General features: G+C 40.3%; 1 protein-coding gene across 1 annotated transcript in view; it reads right to left on the bottom strand.

The window, feature by feature from the left end:
- Window positions 1-6,257: 6,257 nt before the first annotated feature.
- Window positions 6,258-17,500, bottom strand: part of LOC137652905 (myosin heavy chain, clone 203-like) — a 12,010-nt gene continuing 767 nt past the window's right edge. The window contains exon 2 of the mRNA XM_068386302.1: window positions 6,258-7,277. Coding sequence (XP_068242403.1) covers window positions 6,258-7,277 — 1,020 coding nt within the window. The remainder of the gene's footprint in view (window positions 7,278-17,500) is intronic.

The raw sequence follows: 17,500 nt of genomic DNA, 5'->3' as shown, positions 1-17,500 counted from the left end.
GACACAGCGTACTTAAAGAAGTCAGATTTTTTTTTCCCGCATCTGTCCACCTGACAAAGAAATAGTACAAGTGGATCTTTATCAAGGAACAGTGCAATCTAAAACAAGTGTGACTTCTTTCCTCTGCTGATTCCACCTTGCAAATTATTTCCTTTGCATATGGAAGGCGGGATTCCATAATTACTTTGGTTTATTATATTTTCTTTTTTTTATTTAGCATTGCTTACTAAAAGAAGTCTGACTTGTTTCTTAGGCATCTGTCCACCTGATAAAGAAACAGTATAAGTGAATCTTTATCTAGGAAGAGTGCAATCCAAAACAGGTGGGACTTCTTCCCTCTGCTGAGTCCATCTTGCAGATTATTCCATTTACATCTGGAGGGCTGGAATCCACCTTTTTTTTTTTGGATTTTTAATTTTTTCATATGTTCTCAGCGCTAAACATATTCTTGATCTACTATTCCAGAAGAATTGAATATTCTTGAAGGGACACAACATACTAAAGGAAGTCTGACTTGTTTTCTCTGCATCTTTCCACCTGATAAAAAAACAGTACAAGTGAATCTTTATCAAGGAACAGTGCAATCCAAAACTAGTGGGACCTCTTCCCTCTGCTGAGTCCATCAATCAGATTATTCCATTTACATCTGGAGGGCTGGAATCAACCTTATTTTTTGGATTTTTTCATTTTTCCTATGTTCAGAGCAGTAAACATATTCCTGTTCCACTACACCAGTACAATGGAAGCTTCTTGAAGGGACATAGCATACTAAAAGAAGTCTGACTTGTTTTTTTTGCATCTGTTAACCTGATAAAGAAATAGTACAAGTGAATCTTTATCAAGGAACAGTGAATTCCAAAACAAGTGGGACTTTTTCCCTCTGCTGAATCCATCTTGCAGATTATTCCATTTACATCTGGAGGGCTGGAATCCAACTCATTTTTTGGATTTTTTATTTTTTCATATGTTCACAGCGCTAAACATATTCTTGATCTACTATTCCAGAAGAATTGAATATTCTTGAAAGGACACAGCATACTAAAAGAACTCTGACTTGTTTTTTTCTGCATCTGTTCACCTGGTAAAGAAACAGTACAAGTGAATCCTTATCAAGGAACAGTGCAATCCAAAACAAGTGTTACTTCTTCCCTCTGCTGAATCCATCTTGTAGATTATTCCATTTGGTCTGGAAGGCCAAACTCAATAATTTATTTGGTTTATTTATATTTTTGGGGGGATTTTACAATGCTTACCAAAAGAAGTCTGACTTGTTTCTTAGGCATCTGTCCACCGGATGAAGAAACAGTACAAGTGAATCTTTATCAAGGAACAGTGCATTCCAAAACAAGTGGGACTTCTTCCCTCTGCTGAGTCCATCTTGTAGATTATTCCATTTACATCTGGAGGGCTGGAATCCATCTTATTTTTTGAACTTTGCATTTTTTCCTATATTCAGAGCAGTAAAGATTTTCTGTTCCATTACACCAGTACAATGGAAGCTTATTGAAAGGACACAGCATACCAAAAGTAGTCAGGCATGTTTTTTCTGCATCTGTCCACCTGATAAAGAAACAGTACAAGTGAATCTTTATCAAGGAACAGTGCATTCCAAAACAAGTGGGACTTCTTCCCTCTGCTGAATCCATCTTGTAGATTATTCCATTTGGTCTGGAAGGCCAAACTCCTTATTTTTTTTGGGTTTATTTATATATTTTGGGGGGATTTTACATTGCTTACTAAAAGAAGTCTGACTTTTTTCTTAGGAATCTGTCCACATGATAAAGAAACAGTACAAGTTAATCTTTATCAAGGAACAGTGCAATTCAAACAAGTGTGACTTCTTCCCTCTGCTGAATTCACCTTGTAGACTATTCCATTTACATCTCGATGGCCAGACTCCATATTTTATTAATTTTATTTATATATATATATATATATATATATATATATATATATATATATATATATATATATATATATTTTTTTTTGGATTTTACATTGCTTACTAAAAGAAGTCTGACTTGTTCCTTCTGCATATGTCCACCTGGTAAAGAAAAAGTACAGGTGAATCTTTATCAAGGAACAGTGCATTCCAAAACAAGTGGGACTTCTTCCCTCTGCTGAGTCCATCTTGTAGATTATTTCATTTACATCTGGAGGGCAGGAATCCACCTTGTTTTTTGGACTTTTTATTCTTTCCTATGTTCAGAGCAGTAAACATATTCCTGCTCCACTACACCAGTACAATGGAAGCTTATTGAAGGGACACAGCATACCAAAAGGAGTCAGGCTATTTTTTTTTCTGCATCTGTCAACCTGATAAAGAAACAGTACAAGTGAATCTTTATCAAGGAACAGTGCAATCCAAAACTAGTGTGACTTCTTCCCTCTGCTGAATCCACCTTGCAGATTATACCATTTACATCTGGATGGCCGGACTCCATATTCTATTCGATTTATTTATATTTTTTTGGATTTCACATTGCTTACTTAAAGAAGTCTAACTTGTTTCCTAGGCATCTGTCCACCTGATAAAGAAACAGTACAAGTGAATCTTTATCAAGGAACAGTGCAATCCAAAACAAGTGTGACTTCTTCCCTCTGCTAAATCCACCTTGTAGATTATTCCATTTACATCTGGATGGCCGGACTCCATATTCTATTCGATTTATTTATATTTTTTTTTTATTTAACATTGCTTACTTAAAGAAGTCTGACTTTTTTCTTAGGCATCTGTCCACTTGATAAAGAAACAGTACAAGTGAATCTTTATCAAGAAACAGTGCAATCCAAAACTATTGTGACTTCTTCCCTCTGCTGAATCCACCTTGTAGATTATTCCATTTACATCTGGATGGCCGGACTCCATATTCTATTCGATTTATTTAAATTTTTTTTTGGATTTTACTTTGCTTACTAAAAGAAGTCTGACTTTTTTCTTAGGCATCTGTCCACCTGATAAAGAAACAGTACAAGTGAATCTTTATCAAAGAACGGTGCAATCCAAACCAAGTGTGACTTCTTAACTCTGCTGAATTCATCTTGTAGATTATTTCATTTGGTCTGGAAGGCCAGACTCCATATTTTATTTGGTTTATTTATATTGGGGGGGGGGGTTTATATTGCCTACTAAAAGAAGTCTGACTTGTTTCTTAGGCAACTGTCCACCTGATAAAGAAACAGTACAAGTGAATCTTTATCAAGGAACAGTACATTCCAAAACAAGTGGGACTTCTTCCCTCTGCTGAGTCCATCTTGCAGATTATTTCATTTACATCTGGGGGGCTGGAATCCACCTTATTTTTTGATATTTTATTATTTCATATGTTCACAGCGCTAAACATAATCTTGATCTACTATTCCAGAAGAATAGAATATTCTTGAAGGGACACAGCATACTAAAAGAAGTCTGACTTGTTTCTTAGGCATCTGTCCACCTGATAAAGAAACAGTACAAGTGAATGTTTATCAAGGAACAGTGCAATCCAAAACAAGTGTGACTTCTTCCTTTTGCTGAATCCATCTTGTAGATTATTCCATTTACATCTGGAGGGCTGGAATCCATATTTTATTTGGTTTATTTATGCTTTTTTTTTATTTCACATTGCTTACTAAAAGAAGCCTGACTTGTTTCCTAGGCATCTGTCCACCTGATAAAGAAACAGTACAAGTGAATCTTTATCAAGGAACAGTGCATTCCAAAACAAGTGTGACTTCTTCCTTCTGCTGAATCCATCTTGTAGATTATTCAATTAACATCTGGATGGCCGGACTCCATATTTTATTTGGTTCATTTATATTTATTTTTTGGATTTTACATTGCTTACTAAAAGAAGTCTGACTTGTTTCTTAGGCATCTGTCCATCTGATGAAGAAATAGTATAAGTGAATCTTTATCAAGGAACAGTGCATTCCAAAACAAGTGGGATTTCTTCCCTCTGCTGAGTCCATCTTGCAGATTATTCCATTTACATCTGGAGGGCTGGAATCCACCTTATTTTTTTGGATTTTTTTATTTTTTCATATGTTCTCAGTGCTAAACATATTCTTGATCTACTATTCCAGAAGAATAGAATATTCTTAAAGGGACACAGCATACTAAAAGAAGTCTGGCTTGTTCTTTCTGCATATGTTCACCTGATAAAGAAACAGTACAAGTGAATCTTTATCAAGGAACTGTGCAATCCAAAACAAGTGTGACTTCTTCCTTCTGCCGAATATATCTTGTAGATTATTCCATTTACATCTGGAGGGCTTGAATCCATATTTTATTTGGTTTATTTATATATATATATATATATATATATATATATATATATATATATATATATATATATATATATATATATATATATATATATACAAATATATTTTTTTTTTTTTTTTAAATTTTACATTGCTTACTTAAAGAAGTCTGACTTGTTTCTTAGGCATCTGTCCACCTGATAAAGAAACAGAACAAGTGAATCTTTATCACGGAACAGTGCATTCCAATACAAGTGTTACTTCTTCCCTCTGCAATATCCATCTTGTAGATTATTCCATTTACATCTGGAAGGCCGAACTCCATATTTTATTTTGTTTATTTATATAGTTTTTTTTATTTTACATTGCTTACTTAAAGAAGTCTGACTTGTTTCTTAGGCATCTATCCACCTGCTAAAGAAATAGTACAAGTGATTCTTTATCAAGGAACAGTGCATTCCAAAACAAGTGTTACTTCTTCCCTCTGCTGAATCCATCTTGTAGATTATTCCCTTTACATCTGGAAGGCCAAACTCCACTTGACATTGACTGTCCGTTTCTCAATAGCTATTACACGAGAGCTTATTTCCTTACCAAACTAAAAACTAAAACTAAAAACTAAACTAAAACTAAACAAAGCTAAAACTCAACTGAAACTTATTCTCAAAATATTTTCCACTAAACATTTTTTTTAAATTTTTTTTTTTATTATTTTGGGGGGAATCTTTATTTTTTATATTTTTTTGGGGTTTTACTTTTTCCATTTTTTTGGATTTTTTTTTCTATGTTCACAGCACTACACTGGAAAATTTAACTGAAACTTATTCTAAAAATATTTTTCCACTGTTTTTTTTTTTTAAATTTTTTAAATCATTTTTGGAGATTCATTTTTTTCTATGTTCACTGCACTAAACTGCAATTTCCTATTTTTTCCCTGTTCACAGCACTAAACATTTTCCTGATCCACTATTCCAGGATAATGGAATCTTCTTGAAGGGACACAGCGTACTAAAAGAAGTCATACTTGTTTCTTCTGCATCTGTCCACCTGATAAAGAAACAGTACAGGTGAATCTTTAACCAGGAACAGTGCATTCCAAAACAAGTGGGACTTCTTCCCTCTGCTGAATCCACCTTGTAGATTATTCCATTTACATCTGGAGGGCTGGAATCAACATTATTTCTTGGATTTTTTATTTATTCCTGTGTTCAGAGCAGCAAACATATTCCTGTTCCACTACACCAGCACAATGGAAGCTTCTTGAAGGGACACAGCGTACTAAAAGAAGTCATACTTGTTTCTTCTGCATCTGTCCACCTGATAAAAAAACAGTACAAGTGAATCTGTAGCAAGGAACAGTGTATTTCAAAACAAGTGTGACTTCTTCCCTCTGCTGAATCCATCTTGTAGATTATTCCATTTGGTCTGGAAGGCCAAACTCCACTTGGCATCGACTGTCCGTCTCTCAATGGCTATTACAGGAAAACTTATTTCCTTACAAAACTAAACTAAAACTAAAAACTTAACTAAACTAAAATTCAACTGAAACTTATTCTAAAAATAGTTTCCACTACACATTTTTTTTTCGGTTCACAGCACTAAACTGAAAAATTCAACTGAAACTTATCCTAAAAATATGTTTCCACCATATATATATTTTTTTGTTTTGGATTTTTGGTTTTTTTATTTTTATTTTTTTATTTATTTTTTTTTTTTTTTTGGATTTTTTTGTTTTATATTTTTATGGATTTTTTTAGTTTTTATTTTTTTTTTTTTTTCATTTTCCTTTTTTTTTTTCATGCTCACTGCACTAAACTGTAATGATCGTTCCTTTACACATTGCGATATCCTTAATAATAATATCGGTGGTTGTTCCCTTGACGATGTTGCTCCTTTCTTGGTCCTTGATTGTACTGCCGATGCTCTTCCCATCTGGGGCATCCTTGATGGTACTGCCGCCCGTGGTTCCCCTGCCCTGGCTCCTGACGATTCCACTGGCCGCCACTCTTCTCCTAGTGTTCATATTCCTCCTGATGGCGTAGCTCTTCGTCATAATCTCTTCGGTTCCTTTCGTCCACCAGAATCAGTTTCGCGTTGACCACCTTTTTGTACTTCTCCTCGAATGCCTCCTGTAGGAATTCGGGTTTGTCCCGATGTCTGTCTGGGTGGAACGCCATGGACAGGTCCCTGAAGGATTTTATAACCTCTGCCTTCGTGGCTGTCTTTTCCAGACCCAGGATCTCATAGTGTCCTTTGTCTTCCCATTCCTTCTGCAGTGCCTTAGTATCTTCAACGATTTTTGAAAATTTTTCATTTTTCTTCACTTTCACCGTTTCAAAGTCCTTCAGGGCCGCGTCGAAAATGCCGAGTTTGACGAGGTACCACCCTCGTAACATGTACGCTTTCCATCCTTCACATCCTTTCTCGATGGCCATGGAGCAGTCTAATACAATATCCATATTAGGAGGCTTCTCAGTGGCTGCGTTCACTTCAGCTCGAAGGACATGCAGATCAGCCGTTCCTTCGTCGTTGTTAGTCTCCACAGCCAAGGCTTGGGTGAAGATATCTGCAGCCTCTTTGGGCCTATTATTCATCTGCGCACTTAATCCAGCCATTAATAAGCTTTTCCTCTTATGTTCATCTTTATTCTCGGTTTTACGCTCTTCCTCCTTCTCCGCTTCTAGCTTCTTTTCTGCTTTAAGTTCACAAAGTTCACTTTTCAATTTATTCATTTGTTCCGTGTTCTCACTTTGCGCCTTTTTAATTTCTTTATTTTCCCTTTCAAACTTTTCAGCAATCATTTTTTGTTCCATTATTTCGAGGTCTTTTATTTTGCAGACAAATTCTAATTTTTCATAATCTTGCACCAAATTTGCTTCAAGTTTCTCCTTTTCTTCTTTCAGTTCTTCAAATTCCCGTTTCCATTTATTTCCACTTTGTTTTTCCTTTCTAAGACTTTCCAGCAAATTTTCCAGTTTCTTCTTTTGATGCTCTTTTTGGACACATTCAGACTCCAATTTTGTCTTTTCTGCCTTTAATTTACCCACTTCATTTTTCAATTTATTCAGGTTTACTGTTTTCTCAATTTGATTTTTCTTCCCTTTCTCTTTCTCTTTTTTGGGAATTTCCAGCAAATTTTCATGTTTCCTCATCTGGATGTCTTTTCCGACACACTCAGATTCCAGCTTATCTTTTTCTGTCTTCAATTGACCTACCTCATTTTTCAATTCGTTGACTTGTTCTCTGTTTTGAATTTGGTCTTTCTTCATTTCTGCTTTCTCTTTCCTGAGAATTTCCAGCAAATTTTCATGTTCCTTCCTCTGGATGTCTATTCCGCCGCACTCAGATTCCAGCTTATCTTTTTCTGTCTTCAATTGACCTACCTCATTTTTCAATTCGTTGACTTGTTCTCTGTTTTGAATTTGTTCTTTCTTCATTTCTGCATTCTCTTTCCTGATAATTTCCAGCAAATTTTCATGTTCCTTCCTCTTGATGTCTTTTCTGACGCACTCAGATTCCAGCTTATCTTTTTCTGCCTTCAATTGACCTACCTCATTTTTCAATTCGTTGACTTGTTCTCTATTTGGAATTTGTTCTTTCTTCATTTCTGCATTCTCTTTCCTGAGAATTTCCAGCAAATTTTCATGTTCCCTCATCTGGATGTCTTTTCCGACGCACTCAGATACCAGCTTATCTTTTTCTGTCTTTAATTCACCTACCTCATTTTTCAATTCGTTGACTTGTTCTCTGTTTTGAATTTGTTCTTTCTTCATTCCTGCATTCTCTTTCCTGATAATTTCCAGCAAATTTTCATGTTCCTTCCTCTTGATGTCTTTTCTGACGCACTCAGATTCCAGCTTATCTTTTTCTGCCTTCAATTGACCTACCTCATTTTTCAATTCGTTGACTTGTTCTCTATTTGGAATTTGTTCTTTCTTCATTTCTGCATTCTCTTTCCTGAGAATTTCCAGCAAATTTTCATGTTCCCTCATCTGGATGTCTTTTCCGACGCACTCAGATACCAGCTTATCTTTTTCTGTCTTTAATTCACCTACCTCATTTTTCAATTCGTTGACTTGTTCTCTGTTTTGAATTTGTTCTTTCTTCATTCCTGCATTCTCTTTCCTGAGAATTTCCAGCCAATTTTCATGTTCCCTCATCTGGATGTCTTTTCCGACGCACTCAGAATCCAGCTTATCTTTTTCTGTCTTCAATTCACTTACCTCATTTTTCAATTCGTTGACTTGTTCTCTGTTTTGAATTTGTTCTTTCTTCATTCTTGCATTCTCCTTCCTGAGAATTTCCAGCAAATTTTCATGTTTCCTCATCTGGATGTCTTTTCCGACACACTCAGATTCCAGCTTATCTTTTTCTGTCTTCAATTGACCTACCTCATTTTTCAATTCGTTGACTTGTTCTCTGTTTTGAATTTGGTCTTTCTTCATTTCTGCTTTCTCTTTCCTGAGAATTTCCAGCAAATTTTCATGTTCCTTCCTCTGGATGTCTATTCCGCCGCACTCAGATTCCAGCTTATCTTTTTCTGTCTTCAATTGACCTACCTCATTTTTCAATTCGTTGACTTGTTCTCTGTTTTGAATTTGTTCTTTCTTCATTTCTGCATTCTCTTTCCTGATAATTTCCAGCAAATTTTCATGTTCCTTCCTCTTGATGTCTTTTCTGACGCACTCAGATTCCAGCTTATCTTTTTCTGCCTTCAATTGACCTACCTCATTTTTCAATTCGTTGACTTGTTCTCTATTTGGAATTTGTTCTTTCTTCATTTCTGCATTCTCTTTCCTGAGAATTTCCAGCAAATTTTCATGTTCCCTCATCTGGATGTCTTTTCCGACGCACTCAGATACCAGCTTATCTTTTTCTGTCTTTAATTCACCTACCTCATTTTTCAATTCGTTGACTTGTTCTCTGTTTTGAATTTGTTCTTTCTTCATTCCTGCATTCTCTTTCCTGATAATTTCCAGCAAATTTTCATGTTCCTTCCTCTTGATGTCTTTTCTGACGCACTCAGATTCCAGCTTATCTTTTTCTGCCTTCAATTGACCTACCTCATTTTTCAATTCGTTGACTTGTTCTCTATTTGGAATTTGTTCTTTCTTCATTTCTGCATTCTCTTTTGTCGGGAATTTCGACCCGATCAATCGAAATTCCCGCCATTTGACTCCTCCTACGACTACGTCAAATTGGAGGGAGAGGAGAAACTCGCGGGCGAATAAATGTAGTTTCAGACGTGAACGTTTAGAGCCAAAAAAGGAAACCACCTGGTAGGAAGGCGCTGAGACTAATAAAATCAATTGCTGGTAATTTAAGATTAGGAAAAATAAAGTCATTCTGTTGTAACATGTTAAAAAAATCCAATGTAGAAATTTAGGTTCAGGGCAAATTGCGCCAAAAAGGTGACGTCGGGGGTTGCGAGGATAGCTCGTCCTCTTTGATCCAACGTCCCCAACCGAAGTAAGTCCCCTCTAATTGTTATCTCTCCTCTCTACCTTGTCTACCAGGTTGGTTGTAGTAGAAGTTTGTGTGCAAGACGTTTAGTTTTTATATCGCAGTTTAGTGTAGAGATCCTTGTGATTGGGGATCTGAATCCTGAGTTAAATAAGAATAGGGATATTTGGTGTGTGATTCGTTGTGTATTGAATTCGAATTGGCACTATTTTCAGTTTGTTAATGAGTCCGGTGTGGACTTTGTGCTTGAAGAGCACATGCTATATTACCTAGGGTCAGTCTTGTTTTTTTCAGTGAGTCTTGTGAATGCTTAAGAATGTTTGTCTTTATCAGAGTTTATTTTTGTAATAAAACTGTAATTTTATCGCCGTATTTTAATTAAATCCTGGAAGGTTTTGGGGAATCTTGCCCTTAAGGCCTTGCGATCCGCCCAGTACATCGGGCAGATTTAATAAACTGGTGAAAATCACGACATTTGGTCCTTCGAACCGGATCGCAAGCGCTTCCCAGAGCCGGACAGGATTAATTTAAAATATGAGCTTTTGAGAGAGAGAGAGAGAGAGACGAACAATTAAGGTCCTCTACGTCCCGATGTGCGATCGCCCACGTGGGTCAGTTCTTTGAGTCCCGTCCTAACGTTAAATTATCCTTTTTTCTTGCCTTGTCCAACCCCCCCAAACGTAAAGTAAAGTAATTAAGATGGCTGTATCCACGATCGTGCATATCGAGGCGTCGATGGGCCTACTGGAGGATTTGCTAAGCGAAACGCAAAGGGCACTGATTGAGACCTACTCCGAGTCCGTTTACCAGAATTTGGTAACGGAGTTGCAGGCAGAGGTCCGACAGCTTAAAGAGCTGTACAAAAACCAGAGAGTTAAATTAGAGTCTAGTATCGAAGCCCGAATTAGGCATATGTTAGGTGAAGCGACACGCGCTTCCACACTATTGTACAATAGAATAGATAAAGTGAAAGGCCCTTCAACGGGGAATGTTGCCCTCCCCAGGTTGAAGCCGCTGCCTCTCCCCACGTTTGAAGGGGAAGTGCAAGAGTACGCATCGTACCGTGAATTATTCACGATCCACGTGGATCGAAGAGCGGATTTAGACGAAGTGTCTAAATTCACGTATTTATTGGGGACGTTGGGCAAAGAGCCGCTCCGGATTATCAAATCTCTGAGTGTAACCGCCGCGAACTATAGAGTAGCATTAGATTTATTAGATAAGCAGTATGGCAACGTGCACCAAACGCTCGTGATTCTGCACCGCAAGTTAGCAAACATCTTTGTGCCGTCACTAAACCCAGTAGAATTAAAAAGGTTCCGTTTTGAGTTAACTATCATTATTGAGCAAATCAAAAGACTTAGTACCAATGACTTAGGCCAGGGCATGGTCATGAGCCTCATTAATCAAAAATTGTCAGAGGGAAAACTATACCGCAAGGTGGTAGAGCATTTGAGGAAATGCGACTATACGTTGGACGAGTTTTTTGAGGCAATAGATTTCATAGTAAGAATGTTAGAAGACGATGCATTGCAGAGAGGCGACAGTCTTGAGAGTGACAAAAGACCAGACAGTAGTGTAAGACCGAAAACCCCTCCCATCCACCATAATTCCTGCCCATTTTGTAGCGAACGGCATCCGCCTCACGGATGTCGCCAAGTGACTGACGTAGCTGCTAGACGTCGCATTTTACTAAAAAGGGGTCTTTGTTTCAATTGCACGAAATCAGGCCATCGTAGCGATAAATGTCCCGTATCAAATTCCTGTAGAAACTGTAATGCTAAGCACCACACTGCGATTTGCGACGCGGGTATACCGCAATCAATCCCTAGTCATAGTAATAGTCAATCAACAACGTCCCGCCCCGTAGTAAATGCGACGCCTGCACAGAACCAAAATGCCCCCCGTCCGTCTAAGGTTAAAGTAGAATCTAAGCCGTGCACGAGCGCAAAGATCGCGCAGAGGTCTGATGTGGACCTCCCATGCACTATCTTGCCAACAGCCATGGCAGGTATTCAACAAAGGCAAGGTAGTAAGCGAGTCCGCCTATTTCTCGACTCAGGAAGCCAGAGGAGCTTCATCTCTGCAAAAATTGCCCGTCAATTAGGCCTACCGGTGGTAGGAAGAGTATCCTTGAATATAGCTCCGTTTGGTTCCGAGGAAATAAGCGGCCAATACGATGTAGTAAGTTGCAGGGTTGAAATGGGGAAAAGAATCGTGCGTATGAAATTGGTGGCACACGAACACGTGGACGTCCCGATACATAACGTGGGTTATGTTAAAGTCAGACAGCATCTGTTGACCAAGGGAGTCACGTTAGCCGATCCAGCAAACCAATCAGATACCATGAAGAACGTTCACATATTAGTTGGGGCTGATTATTTTAGCTATTTTGTCATAGGTGTAGAAAAAGTAGATGGGATAAATCTTTTCTTAACGCATAATGGTATGTCCCCGTACGGGAAGGTGCCACAGTGGCTGTTCCAAGGGGAAAAGGTCGAACAAGTAAGAACGTTGAGAGTGTGCAGAATCACGGACGAGCCATATCTGTATGATGTAGATGAGTGGTGGCGATTAGACCGTGTTGGTATCGCCCCATCTGAGCAATACACTGTTCGCGAGGCCGAGGCCGTGCGAAAGGTATCGCAAAGCGTTGTAAGAAAACCTGAGGGATATCAGGTTAGCCTACCATTTGGATCGGATGCTAGGCCAGAAACCAATTATCGTAACGCTATGGCGCAGTTGGAGTCGTTGCAGACAAAATTCAGAAAGGATAGGGAATATCTTGAACAATATCAGGGAGTGATAGATAAGTATCTCGAAGCAGGTTTTATATCAGAAGTGAAAAATCCCGTAGTGGAAGGTTATTATATGCCACACTTCGGTGTTAAGAAAGACAGCCGTACCACCCCCCTTAGAATCGTGTTCAATGCCTCTGCCAAGTCACAAGGTTGCAAGTCCTTGAATGAATGTCTTTTGCCTGGGCCCAATTTGGTAGAAGTAGCATACAGTTTAATTATAAGGTTTAGGTTGAATCGATATGCCATGTTAGCCGACATAAGTAAAGCATTCCATCGTGTTTTGTTAGATCCTCGTGATGCCAAATACACACGATTTCTGTGGCGCAAGGCAGCTGGTCGAGCGCTTACCTTCGCCTTTAGAGTCGTGGTGTTCGGCATCACAGCTAGTCCATTTTTGCTACAGCAAATATTAAATTGTCATTTTAAAGAGGAAGGGCGCCCAGATTTAGTAAAATCTTTTTATGTTGATAATTATCTGGCCACGTTTGAAGATATAGAACATATGAGGCAAGAGCATGAGTCTGTTCATAACATCTTAAAAAGGGCGGGTATGCCCTTAGAAGGGTGGGCCAGCAATCACTTGGCCTTCGATAGCGAGAGACAGTGGAATGAGCCTGTGAGTGTGAACGTGCTCGGGCTGCGATGGGCCCGGGACGTGGACAGATTGTGTGTGAAAGAAAGCAAAAGGATCTGTGAGTTGGGGGAGGGATGGGTGCCCACGAAGCGTAGGGTACTTTCCCTATTAGTCTCCATATATGATCCGCTAGGTTTGATAAGCCCATTATTTGTAAGGGGAAAGCTTTTCCTTCAACAACTATGGGAGGATAATGTAGGTTGGGATGATGTTTTAGGAAAAGAGAGGGCTAAAGAGGCAAGTGAATTGTTGAATGATTTGAAAGCGGTGAGCGACATCACCTTTCAAAGATCAATAGGAAAAAGAGGCTTACAACTTCATGTGTTCACCGATGCCAGCAGTAAGGCATATGGAGCAGTAGCATATACTAGGGACGAATGCAATCGGGTAAGTCTGGTAACGAGTAAAACCCGGATCACTCCGAAAGGGATGAGCAAGCTGACGATCCCTAAGCTAGAGTTGCTGGCCTTGTTGTTAGGCAGCAGACTAGCAAGAACGCTCAAGGATCTGATCGAGCCACGGGAAATAGTAATGTGGACCGACAGTAAGGTAACGTTGGCATGGGTAGCATCGCCCGATGCTAGGTCTAATAAAAATGTGTTTGTTTCTAACAGAGTGGCGGAAATTAATTTTATTCAGCAGGTTTGTAGTTTCAGTCTGAACCATGTCCCTAGTCAGCAGAACCCTGCCGATATCCTATCCCGAGGCGCAACGGCTCAACAATTGCAAGCTAACCCCCTGTGGAGGAACGGTCCAGAATTTCTCAGGACCACGGGAAGGCCTGTTCCTTGCGAGGAGGAAGATTTACTACATCAAACTCACGTAGTAGCGGCGGTGCAGGAGCTAAGGGAGGAGATGTGTCCTACCCCCCCAGGCGAGATTTGGGACGTCCTGAAGAGGGAAGTAGGGTTCCAATTCTTGTTACGAGTAGCCAGACTAGTTTTAAAGTTTGCTAAGATAGAACGGCATCCGTTCAGTATTGTTGTAAAATTAGAGCAAAAACATTATTTGCCTACTGTTTATGCCTACTTGGAGGGCGGAGTCAGACCCCCTCGTGAAGTTGCTAATTTTGCTAGACAATTGAATTTAGTTTTGGTAGATAATCTCATCTGCACCAGGGGACGAGTGTCCCATGTAGGAGAAACTGATCATTTAATTCTCTTGCCAGCCAAAGGGCATTTGGTTAGGATGTATCTAAATTATTTACATCAGTTACATTTGCATTGTGGGGTGAATACTCTAATAGGTATCTTTCGACAGAAATGTTGGGTGGCGGGTCTACGTTCCATTGCGAAGCGAACCGTGCGGCAATGCCCTGAATGCAAGCTGGCCTTCCAGCCTCTAACGAGACAGCCACCACCACCCCCCCTGCCAAAGGAAAGGATCACCCTCACAAAACCGTTCACGGCGGTCGGAGTGGACCACACAGCAGCTATACACACGGAAACACGGCCAGGGTATATACTTATCGTAACTTGCATGGCCAGCAGAGCCGTGTACCTTGACTTCTGTCCCTCTTTGGAAGCAGAAGAATTCGTGTTGGCACTTAGACGGTTTAGCGCCACCCACGGTGCCCCACAGCTCATCATGTCCGATAACCATCAAACCTTCAAGGCTGCCAGCCACCTCCTGCAGGGACTTTATGAAGAGGATGAAGTCCAGCAGTTCCTGAGGAAAACTGGCATAAAGTGGCGGTTTCAGACGCCCCGTGCACCTTGGAAAGGTGGGTTCTTCGAGCGTTTGATAGGAGTAACGAAACGGACCCTCCAGATAGCCCTCGGAAAGAAGTACCTGCCGGACGCCCACGTGCTAACCCTCGTGAAAGAAGCAGAAGCAGTGGTGAATAATCGACCGCTCATGTACAGCGGTGACGAGCGCGAGGATGAAGTCCTCACCCCCTCCCATTTGATAAGAGGACACCAAGTCCACCTCATGGCCCCCATCTTACCGGACGACCATCTGAACGCAACCTTCACCTCTCGGAAGCTACGTGATCGTTACGTAAGATTGACAGATTCGCTCAAAGCCTTTAGGGAACGCTGGAGAAAGGAATACTTGAGTGCCTTGAGGGCCCGGCACGACAGTCGGCCCGGGGAACCCTCCAAGCTGCACCCCGGAGACATCGTGCTAGTGAAGCAGGACAATAAGAAGAGAGCGACTTGGCCACTGGGACGTGTCGTGGAGACGTATCCTGACGACAACGGAGTCGTACGCTCGGCGAAAGTGTTGTTTGAGGGTGTCGAATCGCTGCGAGCTGTCAGCCACCTGGTTCCCCTAGAAATAGCCCCCTCTGAGGATGACCATGAAGGAGACGACGGCGATGACGGAGAAGAGGGTGCGTACAGATCGACAGCCGGAATGCCAGGGATAGCGGAGACGTCTGGGAACGACCAGGATATGGCAACAGCTACGACATCTCAACAACCAGCCACAGGAACGAACGACAACGACGAGAAAGGTGAGAACTATGCAGTTAGTGTAAGAAGTGAAAATGAAAATGAAACAGAGCAGACGAACGCACAAGGACGTTCTGCACGCCCATTGAGAAGGGCTGCCGTGAAACAGCGAGAACTAATGGACTGTCTACTGAAAGGTGACGATATATAAAAAGTAGCTGCAAACTGTAAGTGAAAAGGGGGCGTGTTCTATCTGGAAGGTAGGGAGGGTGGAGTTTGTGAGGTGTGCGTGAATCTGCGGAGGTTGGAAGTGCTTAGGGGTGGAGTACGGGGACGGGATGGTCTCTCGTGCGTACAGACCGAGCGTTGCACAGAACCTGCCCCTCCCTCTTGTACTCCATTAAGTAACGGCCTGCATGTAGCAGCGCTATAGAAGTCTCGATTATTGTGAGTTGAGACAGACTGAATTTGAATTGTCATATGTATTTCTGCCATTTTTTTTGAATTGTCTTAGGCCCATTGCCTAATTGTCTTTGCACTTGAATTATTATGATTGTATTTCTGCCATTTCTTGAATTGTCTTAGGCCCATTGCCTAATTGTCGTTGCACTTGACTTATTATGATTGCATTTCTGCCATTTTTTGAATTGTCTTAGGCCCATTGCCTAATTGTCGTTGCACTTGACTTATTATGATTGCATTTCTACCATTTCTCGAATTGTCTTAGGCCCATTGCCTAATTGCTTGCCAATTGAATTGTAAAATGTGTACATATCACTTATTTCTGCTGTTCCTTATGTGTATTACACGAGTGCTTTAGAATTGCTAGGCCCATTGCCTATTTTGATCTGTTATATGACTGTATATTATTGATTGTGTTTATTACCCCGGGGTAACATTGCTGTAGTATATTGTGCGTACTCTGTTCGAGTCGTTGCGGAGCGCTACGCAGCGAGCCTAACAGAGTCTCGGAGTAAGCCACTCCCCTCACCCCGAGTCTAGCTCCATCCAATTGACCGACGTTTCATCGCTCCTTATTTTGGGGCGTGGAGGATGTCGGGAATTTCGACCCGATCAATCGAAATTCCCGCCATTTGACTCCTCCTACGACTACGTCAAATTGGAGGGAGAGGAGAAACTCGCGGGCGAATAAATGTAGTTTCAGACGTGAACGTTTAGAGCCAAAAAAGGAAACCACCTGGTAGGAAGGCGCTGAGACTAATAAAATCAATTGCTGGTAATTTAAGATTAGGAAAAATAAAGTCATTCTGTTGTAACATGTTAAAAAAATCCAATGTAGAAATTTAGGTTCAGGGCAAATTGCGCCAAAAAGGTGACGTCGGGGGTTGCGAGGATAGCTCGTCCTCTTTGATCCAACGTCCCCAACCGAAGTAAGTCCCCTCTAATTGTTATCTCTCCTCTCTACCTTGTCTACCAGGTTGGTTGTAGTAGAAGTTTGTGTGCAAGACGTTTAGTTTTTATATCGCAGTTTAGTGTAGAGATCCTTGTGATTGGGGATCTGAATCCTGAGTTAAATAAGAATAGGGATATTTGGTGTGTGATTCGTTGTGTATTGAATTCGAATTGGCACTATTTTCAGTTTGTTAATGAGTCCGGTGTGGACTTTGTGCTTGAAGAGCACATGCTATATTACCTAGGGTCAGTCTTGTTTTTTTCAGTGAGTCTTGTGAATGCTTAAGAATGTTTGTCTTTATCAGAGTTTATTTTTGTAATAAAACTGTAATTTTATCGCCGTATTTTAATTAAATCCTGGAAGGTTTTGGGGAATCTTGCCCTTAAGGCCTTGCGATCCGCCCAGTACATCGGGCAGATTTAATAAACTGGTGAAAATCACGACATCTTTCCTGAGAATTTCCAGCAAATTTTCATGTTCCCTCATCTGGATGTCTTTTCCGACGCACTCAGATACCAGCTTATCTTTTTCTGTCTTTAATTCACCT

The sequence above is a fragment of the Palaemon carinicauda genome, chromosome 14, assembly GCF_036898095.1.
Source record: "Palaemon carinicauda isolate YSFRI2023 chromosome 14, ASM3689809v2, whole genome shotgun sequence".
Classification (NCBI taxonomy): domain Eukaryota; kingdom Metazoa; phylum Arthropoda; class Malacostraca; order Decapoda; family Palaemonidae; genus Palaemon; species Palaemon carinicauda.
The sequence above is the reverse complement of the archived record's forward strand: the minus strand, read 5'-3'. Positions and strand labels throughout refer to the sequence as shown.